This window comes from Staurois parvus, unplaced genomic scaffold (assembly GCF_062004578.1).
Source record: "Staurois parvus isolate SC_StPar_1 unplaced genomic scaffold, SC_StPar_1.0 ptg000644l, whole genome shotgun sequence".
Lineage (NCBI taxonomy): Eukaryota > Metazoa > Chordata > Amphibia > Anura > Ranidae > Staurois > Staurois parvus.
In genome coordinates this window covers 1,803,581-1,830,489 of record NW_028318440.1, presented here as the reverse complement: position 1 = coordinate 1,830,489, position 26,909 = coordinate 1,803,581, and the positions used below count along the sequence as shown (strand labels likewise).

At 41.3% G+C, this 26,909-nt stretch overlaps 1 protein-coding gene across 2 annotated transcripts in view; it reads right to left on the bottom strand.

Annotated features, from left to right (window-relative positions):
- ADAMTSL1 (ADAMTS like 1) overlaps window positions 1–26,909 on the bottom strand; it is a 453,013-nt gene that overhangs the window by 29,373 nt on the left and 396,731 nt on the right. For both annotated transcript variants that reach the window (XM_089693959.1, XM_089693958.1), the window contains exons 24-25: window positions 23,866–24,078; window positions 22,517–22,709 (exon numbers count right to left, since the gene is read on the bottom strand). In XM_089693959.1, the coding sequence (XP_089550085.1) occupies window positions 22,517–22,709; window positions 23,866–24,078 (406 nt within the window). The remainder of the gene's footprint in view (window positions 1–22,516; window positions 22,710–23,865; window positions 24,079–26,909) is intronic.

Here is a 26,909-nt window from a genome sequence, read left to right as displayed (position 1 = left end):
GAAGGTTTTTAGGTTAGTATGCATGAAGGTTAATAATCTTCTGCCTTTGGGCGTGTATTTTAAGTTAACACCTCAAAATCAGTTCGCAAAACATGGTGCAATGTGCAGAATCGGATTGCATGGGTGTTCACACCCATGCAATCCGATTCTGGTGTGGACAAAAAAAAGGGTCCTGCACTATTTTGGTGCAGATGTGGTGTGATTGGATCTGTTCCCCTGCTTAGTGTGGTCAATTTTCAATAAGAAAGCAGAGGGACTGGCAGGAACACCAGGGATTTCACACAAAGGAAGCAGCACAAAGAGAACAGGATACTTTTTCATACAGGTACATGGTACAGCAGGCACAGATCAGGAATATGAAATGTTGGGTTAACATATTATTTAACTATTCAAAGCACCCTTGGCATTGTTATAGATTGTTTTAAAGCCCTGTCCCTTATATGAAAACCATCTGAAAAAAAGTAAATATTCTGAAAACTGTGAATACTTAAAACTTCAGTGTTCAGTATAAAACATTTAGCAAAACTGGTCTTTTAAGGGAATAAAATACTGCCGTATAAGTTTCCCATAGTTTTATAGGCAACACCCTATGGTCACACAGCTGTAGCAGCTTCAGTTGAAAAGTGCAAAGAAGAGGAATGCACATTTGACAGATCTGCAAATCCAGCTTGGAATTGGAGTGAAGCTGCAAAGTACAATTCTCACTGAAGAGTTTTGCCCTGTCTAATCCCCAGAGGTTACTTTCTTTCTTTTATATAATTAGCCACAAGGCTTCCACCATAGAGTTTGTGTATTTCCAGCCAAGACCAATGTTCAGGTTGAAATGAGAACAGGATGTAAAATGATTTTTGAGACCATGTAATTTTCCCATACATTTTCCTTCAATGCTGGCAAAGTAAGTTTTCCTTGGAGGGGTATCATCACACGTATTGTTATGGTTGAACCAAAGTTTAGTAATAACTAGGTGAGCAGTACAAGACCAGTCAGTTAAAGGATTTTATTGAACCTTATTTTTACTTTTTAACTCTTTCTGAGAATTCACTTGTGGATAAATTTATATCCATTTATAATGTTTGTTCTACACAAGTGGCTATTCATACTGTATGTATTGGTTATTATATTTTCACTGTTGGGTGTGCACATTTTTTTCTCTGAATTGTTAAAATAAAATTTCAGTAGTTCATAGAATATAACAAAAGCGACCAAGTAAAATAAGCCTAAAGTCTGTTTTGGACAAGAACTGACAAGACTCCCCCAAATTTATTTACTGCTCAAAACAATCTGAGTAAAAACTTTATATGCTATATTTTTTATTTTTGTAAAAATGCCGTGAGAATAATGATGGGTCAATCTGCTTGTGTTTGATTAGCAAAGGGTTCTACAAATCTTTTTGGAAACCTGAACTATAGGAGCCAATTTTTTTTGTTGAATTCTGGCCATTTTCAGGGCTAATAGACAAACTATGATAAAAAAAAGACACGTAAAGCTGGGACTTTCATGAAGGGACATGTATCAATGTAAAAACATTTTTTAAAAATACCGCACAGCAGGAAAAGGGTCTTTTCATACGACTTTAAAGGCAACATGAAAATAAACAAATCGTTCGAATGACATGCTTGGGGGATGCCTTAAAGCTGTACTTGGGGGTAGATTTACTAAAGCTGGTTCACGCAGAATCTGGTGCACCTGTGCATGATAGCCAATCAACCTCTAACCTCAGCATGTTCAATTAATCTTTAGCAATAAAACCTGTAAGCTGATTGGTTTCTATATAGAAGTGTACAAGATTCTGAATGAACCAGCTTTAGTACATAAACCCCTTGGTGTTACAGAAAAGTACTGATACAGACAAGATTTAGTGTTCTCATTGCAAAGGAAGAGGATGGCAGGAGCACGTTTGAGCCTCCATAACTAAGCCCAGGCACAGCGTTCCAGCTTGTTTATCTCTCAATCATTATCTGCTTGTGTCAACATGAGTTACAAGGGCTCCATCTGTGAAGAGGTGTTACACACAGCAGATCAAGTCTCTGATCCAGCTGTGTTACCCAAATGCTCAGTTAAACCAACTTGGAAAATGATGGAAAATAATGAACCTTTAAGAACTGAGCTAACCTTTAAGAACTGAGCTAACAACTAGCCTGAAGTTATTATGGGAAAAGATTGTTACTCAATCTAACACACTGTCTGTTGAACAAGAGGTACAGCCACTAGAAGGCGCCATCCAACAATTTTCTGCCTCATATGAGTTTTATCAGTTTACCAGCAACAAGTTCAATAATCTTTTACAAAGTATGAACATGGAAGATTCGATACAGGAATTAAACAGCTTCCAGGTTCTTACTCTAGAAAGAGACAGTTCTATCCAGCAAACCAAATCAAAGGCAGAAGCAAAAATAAAGCTGGTACAAGACACTGCATCTCACAGATCTGTTTCTACAAGACATTTAAAAAAGTCCTCTAAATCCCATAGTTCAAGACGCTCTACACTCGGTGAGCAAATTATTAGTGCCCACGCTGAAGTGGAAGCCTGCAAGGTGCGGGCCGCATATGCAAAAAAGAGAGCAGAGTTAGTAACTCAGACAGCAGAGTTGGAAATTCAGTCAGCACGCCAAAGAGTAGAGTTGGAAACTCAGTCAGCATGCCAAAGAGCAGAGTTGGAAACTCAGTCAGCACGCCAAAGAGCACACTTGGAAACTCAGTCAGCACGCCAAAGAGCACACTTGGAAACTCAGTCAGCACGCCAAAGAGCACACTTGGAAACTCAGTCAGCACGCCAAAGAGCACACTTGGAAACTCAGTCAGCAGAACAAAGAGCAGCAATAGAAATCTTAAATGAACAGTGTAAACATGATACAGCTATGGCAAAACTAAGAGTTCTAGAACAAGCTATCAGTGAAGATGGAGGTGCAAGTGATAAAGACAGCATTAACCTAAACATAGCGGATATGGAAGATCCCCTCAAGTGCACTATGTTATAAACAGGGGCGGACTGACCATTTGTAAACTCAGGCACTGCCCAAGGGCCCGGGGTCAGTAGGGGGCCCCATGAGATGCCCCTGGTACCTTTTTCATAGGCTTTTTGGAGTTTGGGCAAGGACACTGGGCCCCCATGATCCCTTATTGCCCGGAATCCCCATGAGTTGTCAGTCCGCCTCTGGTTATAAGCCACTGCAGTGTACACTCTATCATCTCCAATGCTCCTGACAACATAGAGACTGCTTTTCAGCATCAAGTTAAAGAGGTTCCAGCAACTTCCCAGCAAGCAATATTACTCTAAAACCTTTGCTGCCTATCTACCTAACCTTCCTTCATACGTCACAGAGCATCAGAGGAAACTGCAAGCAAGTCATCAATCTCCTGTCATCAGTCCAGCCTCAAATAAGTGTACCATTGGAGCAACTGACTTCAAGCAAGAAACTCACCTGAATACATCTGCTGCACCATATTTCCCTGTGTCTTATAACAGCGATGTCAAAGATAGCGCAATCAGCACCGTTCAGCCAACAACATCTTGCTTAAAGTCGGAGACAACAGAGAGCAGAGTTTGTGAAGTACATACTTCGCAGAGAGCTCACAAAAACTGGTCTTACAAGTTTTGATGACCAACCTGAAGACTACAGAAGTTGGAAATGTGCTTTCAGAACTACAATCAATGATCTTGGTATTACAGCTGCTGACGAGTTGGATCTGCTGATCAGATGGCTTGGTCCTCTATCTGCTGCACGTGTTAAGCCATTAAGATCAGTTTCATGGACAATCCTACAGCAGGCCTCACAGCTGCATGGGATCGATTAGAACAAAGTTATGGCAGTCCAGAAGCTACAGAAAATGCTCTATTCATACAGCTGGAAACTTTCACAAAGATATCTGGTTAGGACAGCAAGGAGTTCCAGAGACTAAGTGACCTTCTACTTAAGCTTCAGCTAGCCAAGGCAGACTCAAAACTACCTGGACTCAGTTACCTGGACACTGCCAGAAGGGTAAACCCAATGTCTCCAAGCTCCCGTATGGTTTGCAAAAAAATGGTCTGCACTAGGGTCATCATGCATAAAACAGAACAATGTTTTCTTCCCTCAATTCTCTTTCTTCTGCAAATTCATCAGGAATATTGCAGAGACCAAGAATGACCCAAGTTTTTCCTACGATGAGTACAGTCTCTTTTCATCCTTTCCTAAGAGTACCAGTCTTCAGGCCAACTATAGGAACCATAGAGGCCCAGTATCTGTGAAAAAGACTGACATCCTCCCCACTACCACCACAGTTGTAGCTGCAAACAAAGTAGGAAGATTGAAAACCCTAACCAAGAGTGTCCCATTCACAAGAAGCCACACCACCTCAAAAAATGCATCTGCTTTCGTAAAAGGGCTCTTGAAGAGCGTAAGGAGCTTTTAAAGACATTCGGGGTATGTTTCAAGTGTTGTGCTTCTACCGAACATTTTGCTAATGGCTGTAATATGTCCATCAAGTGCACAGAGTGTGGCTCAGAAGAACATGTGCAAGCCCTCCATCCACTTGAGCTCAGCTCTGCCCAACGTGTTAACTCTCCTCCCAAGTCAAGGCAAGGCAGGCAGAATACAGATCAACGCCTGATTCCACCATAATTTCTTCATCCTGCACTGAAGTTTGTGGGGAAGACCGCAGTGATAAGTCATGTGCTAAGATATGCCTGGTGAATATATACCACAAAGATCAACCAGAAAAGACTCTAAAGGTGTATGCAATCTTAGATAATTAGAGCAATAGATCACTTGCAAGATCCGAACTGTTTGATCTATTTGAAATAAAGCGTGAAATGCATCCTTACACCTTGGGTACTTGTAGTGGAACTACAGAGGTTTTTGGAAGAAGGGCTCATGGATTCATGGTGTCTCCTCTCAAAGGTAACCTGCAATTACTCCTACCTACACTTATTGAGTGTAATCAGCTACCTGCTAACAATGAAGAAATCCCTACACCAGCTGCTGCCTTCTTTCACCCTACCTGAAGGTAATAGCAAGTGAGATACCACTGCTTGACAAATATGCTCAGATCCTTCTTCTGTTAGGAAGAGACATTCTAAGGGTTCACAAAGTACACAGACAAGTCAGTGGAGCCCCAGATGTCCCATTTGCACAGCGCACAGATCTAAGTTGGGTCATCATAGGCAACGTCTGTATAGCAAAATGAAGAGACCTACCAACGTTTCATCATTAAAGACAAATATTCTGCCAAATGGCCGAAGCACTTACTTTGTGCCATGCTTACAGCACTACTGGGTGAAAGAGAAGATAGCCAGCTGCAAATGGCAACATAGTGTCTCAGGTAACACAAGCCCTTTCTCTCCCCATGACAATAACCTCGGCTCTACAGTGTTTAATACAACCAGTGAAGATGATATACTGGCTCCTTCAATGGAAGACAAGGAATTTATCAGAGTAATGGACAATGAGTTCTTTCAAGACAACTCCAATAACTGGGTAACACCCCTACCTTTTTGTCTCCTAAAAGAGAGATTGCCCAACAACTTGCAGCAAGCCATCAGTAGATTCTCCTCCTTAAAACACAACTTAAGCAGGAAACCAGAGATGAAAAGACACTTTGTGGACTTTATGCAAAATATATTTGACAGAGATCATACACAGCCTGCACCCCCACTAAAGGAGGAAGAAAAATGCTGGTACCTTCCATCCTTTGGTGTGTATCACCTACACAAACCAGACCAAATCAGAGTTGTCTTTGATGCCAGCGCTCAGCATGAAGGTGTTTCTCTTAACAACATGCTCCTTACTGGACCCAACTTGAACAACAGTCTAATAGGAGTCCTGATCCGCTTCAGACAAGAGCCCATAGTAGTAATGGCTGACATTCAACAAATGTTTCACTGCTTCATTGTCAAAGAAGGCAACAGAAACTACCTCAGGTTTCTATGGCACAAAGACAATGACATCAACAAGGAAGTGATAGAATATCGAATGAAGGTACGTCTTCGGTAACAGTCCTTCCCCTGCAGTGCCAACGTACGGGCTAAGGAGAACAGCTCAGGCTGGAGAAAAGGATTATGGATCTGATTCCCACCAATTTGTTGAATGAAGCTTCTATGTTGATGACGCACTCAAATCCTTTCCATCTGCTAAAGAAGCAATCAATCTTCTCACCAGAACAAAGGAAATGCTATCTGTAGCAAACCTTAGACTTCACAAGATTATATCTAACAGCCAGGAACTTATGAATGCTGTTCTCTCTGAGGACTATGTCACTAGTTTAAAAAAACCTTGATTTAGTACAGATGTGTCTACCATACAACAAAGTTTGGGTTTCAAACAAGACACATTCACCTTTAAAGTGTCAACTTGTGACAAACCCTTCACTAAGAGAGGAGTCTTGTTGGTGGTGAACAGCATCTATGATTCACTGGGTTTCATTGCTCCAGTTACCATTCAAGGTAAGATCCTGCTAAGGCAGTTATCTACTGAGAACATAGACTGTAATACTGCTTTACCTAGTGAGAAACACAAGTGGGAAAGGTGGAGATGTTCTCTGATGTCATTAGAAAAACTTCAGATTTCACGTTGCTATGATCCAATTTCCATTTCAGCTTCTGACCATAGAGAGATTCATATTTTCTCCAATGCATCAGATGAAGCTATTGCTGCAGTAGCCTATTAAAGAACTCTTGAATGAATCATACTGTAGTTTTGTTCTAGGCAAGGCAAAACTCACTCCCAAACCTGTTCATACCATACCAAGACTTGAACTCTGTGTGGCTGTGCTAGCGGTAGAAATTGCCACAAAGGGATATGGACACTAGAATTGATTCTTTCACCTTTTATGTGACAGTAAGGTAGTACTTGGTTATATATACAACCAAACAAAATAGTTTTACATGTACAAAGAAATGCAGTGCCAATTAAAAACTAAATGATAATTTCCAAATTAAAAGTCCATATAGATACTCAAAAAAATGAAACAAAAATAAAGGAGAAAAAACTTGATCTCATATACCGTCACCATACACCCGGCAAAAAATGGCCCCTTACTGGATACTTTGGCCGTATAGCAGTGGTCAGTATGCGCAGTATAGTAAGGAATCAATATGGCAAATAATTTCCAATGGGTATCCTCTCCCAGGTACAGGATGATGACTCCACTCTGAAAGATCCCCAAACCGGGCTGTAACACTGATCAATGAGCACAATGATGTCAGCTGCTTTTTGTTTTATTTATTTCTGAATTTTTTGTCTTATTATATCCTAGTGCAGTTATTTTTTTTTATTTTAGTTTCACATGTACGTCAGCAACAGGATACAATGTGTAAAGAGGTTCTCTCTATCAAGTCAATGGCATTATATTACCACTGAACTCAATCCAACTGACTGTGGGACCATAGCCGTGTCATGAGCATCTCTTCAGAACAGCTTATGGCGTTCGCCTTCAAGGTTTTTGTAAGAGAACTTCTACTCACTCCTTACCATGGCCTATGGGTCTCATTACTAAAGTTAAGCCCAGTGATGATGACAAGGTCTGGAAGGTAGAGGTCAAGGTAACCAAGGGAGGATCAACACGAACATTTGCTTGACCAATTACAGAGTTAGTATTCCTTTTGCCAGGTGACTGACTTATGCAACTACTCTGCCATGCTATTGGCACGGCGGGGAGTACGTTGCTGCTAAACACAGGTTTTTTACTTGGAACATTGGTATTCTATGAAGGTGGCCCATGTTGGATTACTACATGTTCTGCCATCCAGTTGAACTTATGTTTATGTTTGCTTGTTGCATGTTTCTTGTTACAGGTTCCAAGACATTCATCAGAATTGGACTTATTGAATATATATATATTTTGAAGTTACGAAATCTAAAGATTTCAGAAGGGGAGTGTTGTGTTACACTATTTGATTTATTATTATTTCTCTGTGACCATCACTTGTTTATCATTGTTCTGTGTCTTTAAACTGTCTTCTCCTGCCTAAGCTGAGCTCTTTCTCTCACCTTATTTGTGTATACCCCTCCCCCCTGCCTTTCTCTCTGTAGTCATTCCACTGTATCCTGTCTACCTGTATGCATCTTTCCATGAAGCTTACAACATTAACGTTTTTCTACCTATGATTATCCTCCATTAAATAGAACTTTTGAATGGTTTTCCTCATCTGACTTCCTCAACATGTGAGTTTATTCATTGAGTTAAACTGTCTGACCCGATGCAAGAGATAGATTCAACACCATGTCGTATAGCTGTATACATCACTGGAGATAAAGTTTATGGTCCTGTAGTTGAGTCAGAACACAGCTCATATATATAGCATATATTTTAACACAAAACCACTGTTGCTTAAAGAATACACCTTTAAATGTCATTTAGCCCACTGTTTATCAATGTTTTCACCCATGACTTACAGATGTTCACACAATTCAATTAAAATGGTGAAAGTTATGTGGAACCTTGGAGAAAAAGTTGATAAACAGACCCCTTAGTATGTTTTAATAGCGGCAAACAGATATATTTAAAAAATACTGTTAGAACCCACTTCAGTAAAGTTAATCTCACACACAAACACACACATACACACACTATCAAGACTTATAATGCTCTCATTTTAAAGCTAGCCATAGACAAGTATATGGCTGGCCGTATTTTATTAATTTTTTTTTATCAGTCAGTGAGCTTCAAACAAGGCAGTGGGACTCCTCTGCTGTCAGAATACACTGATCAGCACTGCAACCTACTGATCGAGAAACATTCTCCAATGTTACCGTTCTACAGAAGTTGATCATTAGAAGTCTATCCATCTATGGCGAGCTGATGTCTATGAATGACAAGTAGTGATGCATTGGTTTGTTTTCAAGCAAATGCTACACTACCAGAACCCATTATAATCTTGTTTCTTCATTTTATTGTCAGACTGATGTTTTTCCCCTTTTTCTAATAGGCAGGTTAATGGCACTTAAAAGGTACATACCAGGCAAAATGGAAAAATTATCTCTTGTGCAGCATGCACGGACCATAGCCTAATGGTTGACTACTTTTCTTATTTTTTTTATTATATAGAAACTGCTGCATTGCACAAGCCTAGGCTACTCAATTTTGTTTGTAATCTGGTCATTCTAAAAGACACTTCTTGCTGCTTCCTACACATACAAAAATGGGCCAGCACTGAAACAGTCCTTAATTTTTTTTTTTATTGATCTTTATCCACAATGCATGCTCACTTCTTGCCTAGAATTTACCTTTCAAGTTTAACTAAAGACAAACTTTTTTTTAATTATATTTTTTAGATTTGAGATAGAGTGGCGAGGGAATAGAACAGAAGTCAAGTTTTTCTTGTTGTCTATGTCCCTGCTAGGAAAATTCACCCTCTCTATGGGTCCTCAGTTTCATCCAGTTTCCTAAAGGACAAGATTAATAAACAGTATTCAATACAGCATTCTCTCACAAAGCTACTTACTACCAGAGGCAATCATTTTGGTAATTGTAAGAAAAATAAAACAAAGCAAACCAATGGGTATGCAAAGGTTAACAGAATAAAAATAAAGAGGGGTGGGTGGGGGACCTTGGCTACTAAATAAAGGTTGGCCCAATTAAAATGGTGGAGTGATATCATGACGGTCCAATTTTCATAGAAAGTGACAGCATACACTGGCACTGGAAGTATTTTAATGATCAACACAGTCTAGTCTCTCATTCCTATTTGCAAATTCCACCCTTCCTTAAGCTGGTCATATGTGGATCCCTGCTAAACTGGCCAAATTTCGATCCATGTATGGCCACTGTGGTTGTACAGAAGTCGATCTACCAATTGACTTCTGTACAACCAGCATGCTGGATTCTCCTAGGGCGTTTGCTGCCGCAGGCTGTAGCCTGCAGCACTGATCAGTGTATTCTGACAGCGCGGAAGTCTCTCCACTGTCAGAATATAATAGCTCAGCGGGGAGAATTCCCCTATCCTCCTTGAATGTGTGGATGGTGGAATCAGGTCAGTTTTTACATTCAACCTGCTAGTAAAATGAAAACAAACTGACTCATCTATGGGCTGCTTTAGTCCTGCATGCTAATATGGAGCAGATCCTTAGGTGCAGGTGCTAACTCCTGTCCCAATCTCCCCTTTCGTATACCTCAGGGCAGCAAATCCCTGAACTTATGGCAATCTACAAACTGAACTACTCCACTGCCACCTGGACTGATGAGCACCTATGTCCTTTTCAGCCCACGTTAGACCATGTATGGCAAACAGGAAACCAATAGTTTTTTACCATTCACCAAGTACAAGCACATTAATATTATATATTAATAGAAAAACAGATGAAATTAAATTGCAAAAAAGAGGTATAATTTGTTTTTTCTTTTTTTTACTACATTAAAGTATATTGAAAGCCATATTTTTTAGATAGAGCATGGAAGGGTTGTTTTTTATGTTTGTGTGTATTAGTTCTTCATTTTCTGTCCTAGAGGTGAGAACAGGCTAATAAACTGGAACAGTTTGCCTAATCTTTTGTTTTTGCAGCAGCTTAAATTGTTGAATGTCCCATCATTTTCTGTAACAGGGATAATGGTCACCAGGGACAATAGAGAAGGTGAAACTCCACAAACAGCAATAATATTCTGCCTGAGCTTCTAACCGTTCCCTCCTCTTCCAAAATATAAAGAAAGATTTGTGTTTACTTCTCTAACTACTTCTCTACCCATGCATGTCTATAGGATTGAAGAAACAGCTTGAAGCAGGCCAAATACAGGTCAGAAAGAGGTCAATTGCAAGTCAAATGTGCCGCTCAATGATCTCAGAAGAATCTCAAACTGATGTAAAAAGCAAGAATCCATAAAGTCACATATTGATGGTGTCAGATAATAATCTAGCTTTATTAAAGCTGGCCAATGCATACTGCAGCTTCTCCTTGGACTATTCCAACTCTAACGTTTCGACTCAATGCTGGCTTGATTACATCTCTGTGATCAAACAATATATTTCCATAACTCAAAATATGTATCCATTAAAAGTATATTACAGTTTCCTTTTACAGCTCTTTAAATGTTGCCTGCCCTAATGGTGATTACCATCATTGCCAATTGACCACTAGCAGTTATTCAGAATATGGAGAAAGGAAAAAAAAAACCTTCTATTCTCTCAAATCCTTTGTTGAAAATGAATTTCCTTTCGGAGCTTCTAATTTCCTACGTGTTGGCTTAATTCAGTTATCAAATACATTTAGAATGAGATAGAAAAATAAATAAGTGTGCTGTGAATATCAAATAATGTAGAGGTTGTTGGGTTTAGATGTCCATCTGATCACAGCAGGTGATGAAAATGTGAATAAGTAAGTTCCAGCACATCTTGGACTTGGCTACAGTTTCTATCATACAAGCTGTGAGCATTATCCAGGTCCTCGAGAAGCTTGGTTTATTTTTTTTTCTTTAACAACTAAAAGTTAGGTTAAATCAGGACATGATTACATTGACTCTTTCACCCCTGGTTATCATAAATCCCCTTTCAATACACTGCTGTAAAAAACTCAAATATGATGTCAACACACAATAATTTATTAATGTCACCCTCTGTTTTGATGCATGGGACACCACATCGCAGAAGAACATTTATGATCAACAGGAGTAATTTATCATTATGTCATATGCGTTTTTCTGACATCCCTCATTGCATACACTCCAGGGTCACTGGCAAGAGAAGCGACCTTCTGGCATTTAATATACATTTGTGGTTTACACCCATTATTTGGAGGCCCACAGTGAGCTGGAATCAACATCTGTAGCTTGTTGTATGAAAACATTCCACCTCTCACAAAACAGAAAGTGTTCTTGTACCTCAGAAACAGAATAAAGACACATACATTATTTATGTAAAAATTTTCCTGTAAGCACATCAGATGCCTGATACTCATGACAATGGCCAGCATATTTTATGCTAAATATATATATATATATATATATATATATATATATATATATATAGGGATGAAGCTGTAATAGAAAAGCAATGCAAGATGAACAGAAATAAAAACATAAATTCAGATAATATTTTGATAGCATGTGATATGTGAAGATATCAGATGAGTCATAAAAGTACCAAGACAAGCTTACATAACCTTTGGCAAAGCATGCTGGGAAATGAAGTTCAACAACAGTTCAATGGTCACTTAATCCCTAGCTATAACAACAGTCAACTGCTTTTTTGACAGAAGAACCAACATTTTATCTTAACAGATGTTCTGTGCAATCCATGGGTTAAGAATGTATAAAAAGAGTAGTGTGGTAATGATGGCTCACAAGATGTCTCAAAACACTTCCAGTATTGTATGAAACTTGGTTAAAGGAAACCCTTCAGTGTTATTTCAATATATCATTCTGGCAGGAGGGCATAGCCTTAGACCTATCTGGACAAAAGACTCATACATTTTATTTTAATGCTATCAAATACAATGAGTAAAATGTAGTTATAGTGTAAGAAAATCATACCAGTGAATGTCTCTTAATTGTTCTATTTTATTTTTTTTCATTTAACCACTTGTCTACAGGGCAATTATACCCCCTTCCTGCCCAGGCCAATTTCCAGCTTTCAGCGCTGTCACACTTTGAATGGCAATTGCGCGGTCATGCAACACTGTACCCATATGAAATTTTTATCATTTTTTTGAGACAGATAGAGCTTTATTTTGGTGGTATTTAATCACCTCTGAGATTTTTATTTTTTCTTAAACAAACCAAAAACCACAGAAAATTTTGAAAAAAAAAAGTTTTTTCTTAGTTTTTGTTATACAATTTTGTAAATATGTGATTTTTCTCCTTCACTGATATGCGCTAATGAGGCTGCAGTGATGGACACTGATAAGCTGCACTGATGGACACTGATAGGTGGCACTGATGGGCACTGATGAGGCACTGGTAGATTGCACTGATGGGCATTGACAGGCATCACTGATGGGCACTGAAAGGCAGCACTGATACATGACACTGATATATGACTGGCACTGATAGGCGGCACCGACTGGCACTGATAGGCGGCACTGACTGGCACTGTTAGGCAACACTGACTGGCACTGATGCACACTGATAGGAGACACTGCCTGGCACTGATTGGCGGCACTGATTGGCAGCACTGATAGGTGGTACTGACTGGCATTGATAGGTGGCACTGACTGGCACTGATGGGTGACATTGAAAGGCAGCTCAGATGGGCACTGATGTGTGGCATTGATGTGCACTGGTATGCACTGATATGTGGCATTGATGTGGCACTGATGGGCACTGGCAGGTGGCCCTGACTGCTGGCACTGATGGACACTGACGGGTGGCACTTCTGGGGCCACACTGATCATCAGTGCCCTGATGATCAGTGTACATGTCCCCTCCACAGAAAGCCGATTACCAGCTCTCCTCTCGAGCTGTCATCATGACAGCTCGAGAGGAGAGAAATGCCGATAACCGGCATTTCCGTGTTTACATGTGATCAGCTGTGATTGGACACAGCTGATCACATGACCGAGCCGACATCTTCGGCTCTTTCCGTGATCCGCTGTGTCCGAGGGACACAGCGTACCGGCGATCGCCGCGCTGCGTGCTCCCTGGGCCACGCATGCGCAATGAGAATGGTAGGACGTCATATGACGTCCTATCAGAACGAGAGAACCACCTTGCACCTGTCATTGTACTATAGGGCGGGCGGAAGTTGGTAAACATTAAAAGCTTCATTGGGTTCTGTGCACTCCGCTGTCTTATCTCAGGCTTTGTTATTAAGCCTGCCTTGTACAGCTTGGGCTATGGAAGGTCTCCCCCTATGTTATGGAGAGAAGGAGGTAGTCCTAATACACTCCTGTCCCAATGTGACAATGATTGCATTTCCAGAGATACAGTATTGTGAAAGTGATTTGTTATCCTAGGCCAGAAGTATCATTAGGTAAAAATAAAAGAATTAAAAATAAAGCCACTGCATTTAGGTACTAGTTAGCTGTATTTTATATCATTTTTGTTGTTGGGTTTAGATACGTATGGATGTTTTATACAGTACATACTGAAAATACATTGGTCCAGCTTGGTCCAATATAACTATGTATATACCATACCAGGAAGCTGGAGATCACTGAAGTAGCCATTAGTACTGCAGTGATCTCCACTTGCTTCATGATGAGCAGTTGGCCTTATGTACCGTGAATACAGGACGACGGCCACTCGGCATAGGCACTATTTAGAGTATGCTTTGCATTTTCTGAATTAATTCAAAGCATTCTGACTGGATAAGTTGGAAAGGTGGGGTTGCGGCATTACATTCTCCACCCCAACCAATCAGAGAATGCTTTGCATTTTTCAAAGCATTCTCTGAATGGTGCCTGTGCCAAGCGGCCAACCTCCGGTATTCACAATGGATCAGGCCAGCCACTTGACACAGGATCTGGAAACAAGTGGATATCACTGGAGTAGCAATGTTTACTTCAGTGATTTCCAGCTTACAACAGCATCTGCCAGGTATGTCATGTATGTAGTTACTGTACATTGTTCTAAAAGAGACTTAATAACAGCTTAACATTACTCAGGGGGAACATAAATTGGACAGCTTACATTGAGATACAATCTTACTAATGGGATTTCCCACCATGGACTAGTATAAATAGAATGTCTGTGTACTGAAGTCACTGGGTTGAGGTGTACCTTATTTTGGGTGTCAGCGAGTGGGCTCATATCCCCCATCAAGCAGTAGACCACACAGAGAGTAGGGGAGTCAAGAAGTCATTGGCTTGCATGAATCACTTCTTCTAAGCACTCACCCAGATTGTCATAGGTTAGTCTCTTTAGATGACCCATTTATCCCTTGACTCAGGAGATGTGTCAGTGTCATCTTCAGCCTCTGATGCCCTTCCATCTTGCTCTGAATAACTTTTTATAATCTCAGTATATATAGGCTCTTTGGAGTCTTCCACCTCCTCTTTAGAGAGCTAGCAGAGCAGGTCCTTCTCTTGCACTTCTTTCAGGTCTCTCGGGGTGAATCGAGGTAACTCTTTGTTTCTCAGCTTAGACACATTGCAATACTACTGGGGAATGCCAGTGATACAGATGCCCATGGCCTCAGCATAGGCCATGCTCTTGATACTGTATTTAGCCCTCTGGCTCAGAGCATGCACCCCCTCTGGAAAAACATGGGTATACTCTAGCTCAGTGGCCCCAACATTGTAAGGTGTTCTGGACAGTGCATCTGCATCTCGGTTGCTGACCTCAGGATGGTACTTCAGGCTAAAATAGAATCCTGAAAGTGCTGCTAGCTATTGGTGTCCCATGGCATCCAATTTGGCTGTGGTGAGTATGCATTTCAAAGCATTGTTTTCTGTCTTGACCACAAACCCTGCCCCATACAGATAGTCCTTCAGGTTGTCTGACATGGCCCAATGCAGTACCAGAAACTGCAGTTTGTGAGTGGGGTAATTCTTCTCAGCAGGGCCAGATTTCTGCTCATTAAAGCAACTGGTCGCAACTGCCCATCGTGTTCCTGATATAGCATGCCACCCAGGTCTTCTTGACTAGCGTCCACATGCAGCTAATAGTATTTGTATGGGTCTGCATAAGCCAGCATGGGAGCGTTGGTAAGGCAATCTTGAGAAAAGTCTGTTTACACTGCTCCATCCACTGTCTATTGATGGGTTCTCAAGGCTTTCTTGGGCCTTTCTTCCACTGAATTACAGCTGCAGTGCTAGCGTCACACTTGCTGTTGTTCAGCAGCTCTGCCAGAGGGGCCACCGTGTTTGCAAACCCTTGAACAAATCTGCAATAGTACGAGCAGAATCCCAAGAATGAACTTAGCTCAGTGACATTATTGGGCCAGAGCCATGTCGTTATGGCCTATATTTTGCTAGGATCAGTGGCTATCCCCTCATTGGAGATGTTATGCTCTAAGTAAGTGACAGAGGTCTGATAAAAACTGACATTTTTACAAGGACAGCTTCAGCCCCTCTTCAAAGAGTCTTTGTAGTACCTTCTCAAAGCGTTTTTCGTGTTTATCCAACATCCTTCTGAACATGATGATATCATCCTGGTACACAAGGACCTCAATTAGGTTCATGTCTACCACTGTGGGCTCCATTGGCCTTTAAATGAAAGGCCATTGGGGTTTCTGACAGCCCGCGAGGCATCCTGTTGAAATGAAAGAATCTGAATGGACTAATGAAAGCAGTTTTCTTCCCATCTTCAGGATGCATGGTGATCTGACAGTATGCACTCATTAGATCCAACACACTGAACCATTTAGCCCCCCAACAAACATTGCAGTGAATCTTTGATTCTGGGAGTGGTGTGTTGATTGGGGGTATTTCTCCTGTTGAGAGTCCGTTAATTTAAATGGAGGGACCCATTCTTCTTTTACATTAAAACAATGGGGGACGTGTAAGGGCTTCTGGACTCCCTGATGATGCCTGCTTTATTCAGCTCTTACAGCTGTTCTCTGATTCCCTTTAGATCCCCCAGGGGAGCACGCAAGCCAACTTTTGGAATGGCTTATCCTTGCTGAGTCAGATTTGATGGCGGGCACTTGCCTCAGCCTGCACAGTAGTCATGCTTTGAAAAAAATTTCTACCAGCCCAGTAGTCGCTCATGAACTCTCTACCTTTATTCACCTTGCAAAGGGAATCCTGGAGATGAAAGCCCTCCTGCAGTGCTCCCTTCACTGAATATTGGGCGCTCACTGGAGTAGCTGCATTCAGGGCTTCAGTTTGACTGATAGTTATGTGTTTAGATCACTGATGATCAACTTGCCATTGCAGCTTTGCAAAGCTTTGACAGATATCACTTCAGGTACTACGTCCACTCCAGTCACTCCCTTTCGTGGGTCTGATTCGAGGATGACAAATGGCCCTTTGGTCTTCGTACACACAGTTTTACTGGGTTGAAGTACCTTCTCTTCAGGCCCACTCTTCCAGAATCTCCCTTCTTTCTCCTTTGGTGCCCTCTGTTCTCTAAGGACATGCTGGAATGCTTGGCACATTTGAGGGTGAATGTTCTTGACTGACACTGTGTTCTTGGCAGCTAATGGGGTGAGCAATCTTCATACCAGGTCAATATTAGTTCCGACCAGTAGGGAACTTCATTTGGCCCCCATGGGTCGAGGGCACCCTATTGCCAGTGTATCAATAATTTTTGCTTTTCCAGATATCAAGTTAGACAGATAGATATATAATGCAGCAGACTTGAATAAATAAATTATGGTGAAAACTGAAAGTCCAAAAATAGTCCAAAATAATCCAACTTATTTCCAGAGGGGTCGATGATGGATTCCAGATATTCCTCATAAACCTCAAATAAAACAAAACCTAGACATAGTGTATTATCTTAGGATAACATAAGTGTGCCACTCGTGCTACATGCAAAATAAAACAAGTGCCACAGCAATCGTGAACATAAAACTAAATAAAATGAACCCACTGCACACGGTAAGGTAAAAAATGCATAATTACCCTAAGGTAAACATAACCAGCATTGAATCCATATGTGGGATAGAGCTTCATCAAAATGCCATATGCTTCTCTGGACCTCATAGACAGATCAGGGGTCAGTATTATGATCAAGTAAAAACACAATTTATTGTATCAACTTACATAGAAGAAGGCTGAAATCGGCATCCATAATGGGAGAAATAAAGACTACAATCGGCGTCCACATAGAAAAAGGAAAGTCTCAAAGCCACCTCCAATAATAGGGATCCCTGTTGAAAAAGTCCGGATGTGACGAAACGTGTCCGGGGCACGTGATGTAGTGACGCACTGACGTTTTGGTTCTGGTACACGTGGCTGTTCCTATCCCTAAGGACTTCCATTTACCACTATTGGAGGTGGCTTTGAGACTTTCCTTTCTCTATTGTAGTCTTTATTTCTCCCATTATGGATGCCGATTTCAGCCTTCTTCTATGTAAGTTGACACAATAAATTGTGTTTTTACTTGATCATAATACTGACCCCTGATCTGTCTATGAGGTCTGTGGAAGAGTATCCAGAGAAGCATATGGCATTTTGATGAAGCTCTATCCCACATATGGATTCAATGCTGGTTATGTTTACCTTAGGGCAGGGGTGTCCAAACTATGGCCCTCCAGGTGTTGAGCAACTGCAAGTCCTATGAGGCCTTGCAAGACTCTGGCATCCACAGGCAAGACACCCAGAGGCAGATGCATGATGGGACTTGTAGTACTTCAACAGCTGGAGGGCCATAGTTTGGACACCCCTGCCTTAGGGTAATTATGCATTTTTTACCTCACCGTGTGCAGTGGGTTCATTTTATTTAGTTTTATGTTCACGATTGCTGTGGCACTTGTTTTATTTTGCATGTAGCACGAGTGGCACACTTATGTTATCCTAAGATAATACACTATGTCTAGGTTTTGTTTTATTTGAGGTTTATGAGGAATATCTGGAATCCATTATCGACCCCTCTGGAATCTAAGCTATTTGGATCTCCTTTCACATGTTGTTGGATTATTTTGGACTATTTTCGGACTTTCAGTTTTCACCATATTTTATTTATTCAAGTCTGCTGCATTATATAGTTATTGTTCCTTCAGGGTGAAGGATTGTATAGGCTGACTTGCTTTACCATCTATTAGGGTATAGGGGGTGTGTGCTATCTGACTGTTAGACAGATAGATATGTACCCATCCTACAGAAACGTCCTGATTCCCCAGATCTCTAACTCCTTTAGCTTCCAGAGGGGTATATACATCAGGTAATTGTTATAGAGATTTCTGTAGAGCAGTGTTACCAACACTCCTGTGGCTAGCAGTACCTTAGCATATATTCCCTCCACTTGAATGGAGATGATGGGTGAAGAGCCCACTAAATCATCTGGAAGCCTGTTTGGGTTGGACTTAGAAGCCCTAATTCAAGTTCTTCCTTGTCGCTGTACTCTTCCTTTTGAAGGGGTATTCTCTGGCCTAGGAGAGGGGTGTGCACTTACTTCCTGCACCCAGGGGCCAACCAGTGCATTTAGAGTGTAGGCTGGACCTACGGGGCAGTTATTAGGAGGGGTTTAAGTAGTTATGGATTTCCAAGTTTGAGTTTCTTGAGAGGTGGGCCATGGGGTTATCTTTGGGCCACAGCTGGCTACTTCACTGAGGCCTTTTGAAGTTTCCCTCCAACTTCAACAGTTTCTGTAAGGCTTTCACCACTTCAGCTGTAAGATCAGTCACTGTGCCTTCACTTAGACATTGATCTCTGAAGTGTCCCAGTTGTCCACACTGGTAACAACTCCTGACTGGACCTAAGATAGGCTCTCCCTTCTCTGTAATTAAGGCCAACACTGTCTGTTTCACCTTGGTCAAAGGTTTCTGTATAGCAGCGTGATCCTCCATCACTTGACCTAGAGTCTTCTGGACTTCACAGACAGCTTGCTGCATGGCAGCTTGGGTCTGAGCCATCTGCTTTAAGGCCTGTGTCATGGCATCCCCCAGGCTCCTGCCTCAGGAATGACTTCATCCTTTGATGCTGTCTGCGTAACACAGGCGGAGGCCCTTTAAGAGTCTCTGACTTCTGGGCCTTAGCAGCAATTAGAGCCTCCTCATCATGGATAGTCTTCAGCAACTTGGAATATGTCATTTGGTTGTTTGGACTCCTGGCACGATGCTGTAGTACGATAGGGTCGAGAGGTTTGGGCCCTTTCTGGATCTGAGCCTAAAGAGCTTTGCTGGCATCCTTTGCTTCGATGCCTCCTTTTATGATCACCGGGTGGAGAATTTTATCCAATCCCCTGACATAGTCTGACAGCTTCTCAATCTCCCGTTAGTATGTCTGTTCAAATAGGTCTGTCAATTTAGTTTTTTACTCTTCCACATGCTTCCCATAAGGTCTCTAGATATTCAAAAGCAGTGCACCCTGGTTTGTCCCATTTCAAGTTTCGAAGCCAAGGGCCCACAAGCTTTCTACCACCCTCTGTTTTTTTATGGTATTGGTTACCTTCCACTTCCCCACTGCCTGGATGGCCTGGTCAATACAAGTATCAAAGTCATCCTCCCCAGAGGGGATGGGAGTCTTTCTGGAAAGGAATCTCAGCTAGCGGTAACTGTAACTGGTAGCAAAGATAGAGTTCTTCAGTAGATTCTCTATGAACGTCCCTAGCTTGGCTAAGTTGGTGGCCAACAGTCTCCAGGAGCAGTACCTGAAATGGACGTGCAGGCTGAGATGGGAGCACCTGGGTCTGATGGGGCCTGCCCTGAACTTTCTGGGTTCAGTCTTGACTAGCCAATTCAAATGAGATGGGCTTTAAATGATTCAGTCAAGCAGGGAATCCTTCCTTGCAGTATGGAGGGGATGCCTTTCTTCCACTTAGTACCACACACAGGTGTGGTTGCACCCAGACTGACTCTTAAATCCAGGATATACACCCGATGGCCTGGAACTTGTTTGACAACCATCTGTATGACTTTCTGTTCAGTCCAGACCCCACCAGGGATGTTGAGCGCCACACACAAGTCTGCTTGCCTGTTTTGCCCCCAACACCACTCAACAACAGCTGTAGGTTCCATTTTGCCTTCTTCTAACTTATAGGCCTAGTGAGCCCCCACATGTAGTGCCACCTCTGCAGGAGTAGCTGGTAGTATTTGGTTCTCTACTGATTACCTTGGCCCTAGGCAGAACCTCACTCTTGTCTGAACTCAACAGAATACCCTTGCTGAGGCCCTCTGGTGGTTACACAAGCAGGGCACGCACTGACAGTAGTAAGGTAAAAATGCTGTAATGTCAAGAGTAGAGTGGTAAGGTAACACAACAGTCCAAAGACTCAAAAAAAAGTTACCACACATGGAGAAGGCAATAATAATACAGTGCAGTTAACACCTGTACCTTTAGGGTCAGACTCAATATATACTGTAATACCAACAGCATAAAACAATAGCTCACTGACTCAGAGATAATGCTCCAAGTGACTTCAAATAGCTACCAATAAAACTACAGGCTAGTTCACTTAGGAGTTCACAGTCAGGAGAGTCTAGGCTTAGGCCTGAAAGGCTATCAAATCTCCTGCACACCATTGCTGCTACCAGACAGACCCTTGGATCTGAATAGTCCTTGGATATAGCTATATAATCCAATTCAGAAGTCTGGGTTCAAAGGCAGATTTGGTTAGAATGGGCAGCAGCTTGCGGCAATTGATGGCAGCAATATTATTTAGCCCTGACCAAACACAGGGTCAGGAAGTGACTATAGCACATGTAGGCCTGTGTGGCAACAAGAACTAAATGTAATAAGCAGCAGGGAAGTATGGCTCAGTGACCCTCTCACCAAGATCTTCTACGGCAGTCCAGGAAGCAGGCAAGTCATGCGGTGAGGGGCACCCTTAAATGGCAATGTTGTTGTGGCTGTCTGAATGCATGCACTCGGTACAGTGGACCCGGCTACTGAGGAGTCTCCCCAGAACAGTCTCCTTAGCTCAGCACTCAGTACAACAGTCTGCTCATTGGCTCACTAGCAGCTCTGTTGAATGCAGCTCGACTTGGCCTGGTCCGGACAGCATAGTCACTCACACACTTTTTAAGTTAGCACATATCTCCCCAACTGTCCCAGATCCTTCCCTGGCTTTTTCTTTTATTCTTTTATAATGTCTTTTACCTTGCCTGATGCTTGTGGGCTTTGTAGTTGTGACTTTAGTTTCTCTGAATAGAAAGTCCTGTGGTTACCAGTTTCATTCTGATAAGTGTACATCTATTAGAGGTGGCGGATCCCCCTGCGTGATTGCTATCACTTTCATACCCAGCACTTTAGTTAGCTGCACCTTATTATCTAACGGACATTTAAGTGGATCACACCCTATCACAGACATTATTAGTTTTATTACCCGTAATATTCTGCTATTTATTTATTATTTTTATTTATATTGCATTTGATATTACACAATACTACGGACATTATCACATTACCTATGCATTTATGAGGCACTTTATATTTATATATTGAAGTATATTCTCTTGACTGTTTTTGCACTTTTATATGATGCACTTTGCTGTTCCACATTACCCATTCAGTTTTTGATGCATTAATTGTTCCATTTTACCATGTGATTTACGGATCATTTTCTGCACTCTTCAACGATGCACTTTATTGTTCCGTTCTAGCATATATTGTTATATCTTTTATGTTAGTGAACGAGGCACAGCTAAGTGAAAATTTACTTTGCAAAGAATACCCTAATGGATTTTTACTCATGTAAATTCAGCGCAGCTTAACCTTATTCACTAAGCTAAGTGAACATTCACTTCACTACAATGTGGTTGATTTAGTAAATCAATCAAATTGTGCAAGCATTGTCCGCCATTGCCACTACCAGAAAGTTGGTTCAGATCAATTATTTACAGCCATATAGACAGGAAGTGGATTGACTTGGCACTAAATATTAGCATTAATTTGTATATTTGATATTTACCTAGAATTCAACATGAATTGCTATAGCATTGTGCATTGTTTCTGTTATGTAATTGCAATTCCAGTTGCAATATCTAGTCACTCCTTTTTTTTGGCTTGTAAATAAACATACAAATTCAGGTTAACATGAAAATGAACATGAGTTTAGTAAATACCTTGGAGGGCAGTCTCGTCTGTTACATGCAACAGGTTTTATGGATGGTCTGGACTTATCCAGGCAGTAAGACATATTAACTTCTTGCTTGTCAAGGACACATTTTAGCTGTGGTTGTTGAATGCCTCTGTTGCCACACGATGCTGTACATGGCACCAGACCAGTCACTGACCATTGATAGTCCGATGATGTTGCTGCAATTGGAGAAGAGGCTATAGTAAAATACACCTCCATTATGTGTTTTTGAAAAATTAATTAGAGGGTACTGCCTACACCGATTTTATCTTTATTTTAAAACTATACCATTTTGTGGTGTATTTACCCCAGTGCACCTTCCTCAAAGCACCAGTATCTTGCTACGCTGGATGCAAGCCCGCTATACAATGTCACAACTTTGCAGTTTCTTGTTGCACTTGCTTGGAAGGGCATAACCACACATGTGCTGTGTCCACTCTTCTTTTCACCTTGAAGCTGCTTGGACATCCCACCCAGGCACTAGTACCTGAAAACATGTTAGACGGACAGCATTGTGCCCTTTATAACCTCCTTCTCTGCTCTTCAGGGGATTGAGGGAAGATGACATAAAGATGTTTAACTGGACTAAAAACTGCTTTTCATATTTGCCTTGAATTTTGTTTTCACATATTCACTGTATTTATTCAAATGATGCTGCAAACCACATATTTTGTGGGATATCCGTCTTTGCAAGAATAGAATCTAACATTTTCCATGATTGAAGACACAGGGTGTTAAGCCCCTTCAAGAAGCTGCCATTAGACACAAGATTTTCTCATGAAGGAATTACCCCTGTGTGAGAGATGTAGGGAAGGGGGACTCTTGTTTTAAGCACTTCTTACATTATCTAAAGGTTAGTAAAGTATTTAAAGTGCCAATCACTACAGGAACCTCCAGGTACCTGCACATCTAGTGTGTTCCAAGAGCCACAAATACTGAGGTCCTCTGGCATGGCCGATTACTTTGCTCCACCCCTTCCTGTTCTTCTCTAATAGCCCATTATTATGACAGAGGAATTGGACCACACTCTCAAACACAGGAGTTGGTCGAAATTTGCATACAGAGCCCCCATCTCTGGGGCAGGAATAGGAAAGGTATACTGATGTGCAGGTATCCAGAGATGCCTGCTATGAAATACCACTGCTTTACTAGATTTTAGTTGATTTCAGTTTATCTCTAATACAGCCTCTTCTAAGACATACTACTCAATCATTTTATTAGCTGGTCCTAGGAAATAATATTAGAAATCACTGCACATAATACGACCCTCAAGAATATGACATCTTACACAATGAAAGGATGTTAAGAATGTAAAACATTATGATATCTATTTACCTTGAATTGACAGAAAAGCTCTTTGCGTAAGTGAATCAGAAGGATTGTTTACAACACAACTGTATTCTCCTAGATGATCTTTACTTATATTAGTTAGTCTTAGAATCTGTCCACCTTCCAGAATCTTATATGATTGCCGTGCTCCATTGTTCAGTGGCTGATTTACATGAAACCAAGAAATGCTTGGCACATATTCTCCTTTCAGAGGGCATCCTGTTGTATAAACCAAAGACATACAGTCAGTCAGATAAAGCATATCTATGGCCAAAATATAAAAATCATTCCTACATATTATTTCTAGCCTACTTCTATTAATCAGAACGATCTTGAATTTTGTAAACTTTCTTTGTGAAGATCCCCACACATTTACTTCCTTAAATTCTGTGACACGTATTCACTTTGCCCTGTGAGTAGGCACTGCTGTGTCACAAATTTCACAGAGCCTGCCTTCTGATCTACAGAGGTGCTAAGAGGAGGATCTTCAGGAGGCGGGGTTAGTGCAGGAATCATGGCTTGCAGTCAGCAAGATACCATGGGATATGTAGTTCTTAGAAATGTAAAGTAAACAGATGAGGAGATACTGCAAAGTATGCAGGGAATCCAGTAAGTTGTGGAAAGAGATGACAGCAGACAGGCAAAACTCACAATATGAAAGATTTTTTAAGGAAGCTTATATTGGATTGTCAAAAAGAACTATTGTTTGTGTTGTAATTGCAAAGTTTATGCTGTAACTATAGATTTCCTATAGGCCCCTTTCACATGGATGGACTCCACCAGAATATCTGCCTGCTCAGCGAGGGATCTGTTCGCTGCTCCCCACTGAGCAGGCGGATGATGATGCACTTATGCAGAGCAGACATGGACACAGCCCGCTTTCCTCTATGGGTGGTCAGATGTAAACGGACTGGCAGTCCGTTTACAACCAACTGTCATCTGATCAGCTAGGCAGGTGGGTGTTTTACATCTGCCACTCTATAGAGGACAATTGATGGTCTGATCGGGACTGCCTGAAAAACAGACAGGCGGACCCGATAAGTCCACCCATGTAAAAGTGTCCCTAAAGGTACATTTCAGTAGAAACAATTACAGATACCCATAATAAAAAAATAATAAACACAAATGACCTCTAATGTGCACACACATACAAGCTTTCTTGTATTTTCCCTGTGCAATTACTTTAAACTGTCACACTGATGTTATTATAATTAGCTAATACAATACAATAATTAGAACTGTACTAAACACTGTTTTATCTAAAATGACATACTGCATCCCAATGGAATTTAAAAAATCGTAGAACATATTCTATAAAAAACAATATTTATGGAATAAACTCAGCACCCATAATGAAACAAAAGCTTTTCCTGGTTTGATTCCACATAATATACAGTTGTGTCCAAAATTATTCAACCCCCACTGAAATTGAGTGTTTTGGCCAGTTTGACATTGCTTTTGATCATTCAGTCATCTTGCTTACATTTACATTAAAGAGGCACTTGTAGGTCAGACAAATATAACATAACAGTTATAATGAAATAACCACAAATGTCTTTTCTGTGCTCACAGCATTATCAGTTTTATTCAACCCCCAAGTGACATTCAATCTTAGTACTTAGTACAGCATCCTTTTACAGTTATAACAGCTTTTAAACGTGAAGCATAGCTTGACACAAGTGTCTTGCAGCGATCTACGGGTATCTTCGCCCATTCTTCATGGGCAAAGGCCTCCAGTTCAGTCACATTCTTAGGCTTGCGCACTGCAACTGCTTTCTTTAAGTCCCACCAGAGGTTCTCAATCGGATTTAAGTCTGGTGACTGCGATGGCCACTCCAAAATGTTCCAGCCTTTCCTCTGCAACCATGCTCTAGTGGACTTGGAGGTATGCTTGGGATCATTGTCCTGTTGAAAGGTCCAACGTCTCCCAAGCCTCAGGTGTGTGACGGACTGCATCACGTTTCCATCCAATATCTCCTGGTACTGAAGAGAATTCATGGTACCTTGCACACGCTGAAGCTTCCCTGTACCTGCAGAAGCAAAACAGCCCCAAAGCATGATTGACCCTCCACCATGCTTCACAGTAGGCAAGGTGTTCTTTTCATCATAGGCCTTGTTCTTCCTCCTCCAAACATAGCGTTGATCCATGGGCCCAAACAGTTCTAATTTTGTTTCATCAGTCCACAGAACACTATCCCACAACTTTTGTGGTTTGTCCACATGGCTTTTGGCATACTGCAGTCGACTCTTCTTATTCTTTGGAGACAGCAAGGGGGTACGCCTGGGAGTTCTGGCACGGAGGCCTTCATTACGCAGTGTGCGTCTTATTGTCTGGGCTGAAACTTCTGTACCCACATCTGACAAATCTTTTCTCAGTTCCTCAGCAGTCACACGGGGACTTCTCTCCACTCTACGCTTCAGGTAGCGCACAGCAGTCGAAGTCAGCATCTTCTTTCTGCCACGACCAGGTAGCGTTTCAACAGTGCCCTTTGCCTTGAATTTGCGAATGATGCTTCCTAAGGTGTCTCTTGGTATGTTTAACATCTTTGCAATCTTCTTATAGCCATTGCCCTTCCTGTGAAGAGAAATCACCTCTTCTCTTGTCTTCCTGGACCATTCTCTTGCCTTCACCATGTTTGTAACCACACCAGTAAATGTCTAGAAGGAGCTGAGTATCACAGTCATTTTAAAGCTGCCTAATTGGTGCTTATTATGCTTGATTGCTGCTCGGTGACATCCACAGGTGTTTTCAATACCTGATGGAAAGCACCTGTATGAACCTCTGTTCTTCAGAGTGGTAGTCTTTAAGGGGTTGAATAATTGTGGCAATGAAGAAACCACATAAGAACCATTTACTACTGTATTACATAAACAATTGATGTCATTTTAGTTGCATTTGGGTAGTTACAACGTCCTTGTAGGATTTGATTCTGAATACAATTCCAAATGTACACTATAGTCCCTAAACCCCTTTACAGCATTGGGGGTTGAATAATTTTGGACACAACTGTATATGCTGTTTTTTAGTATATTTTAAAGACTCAGTTGGT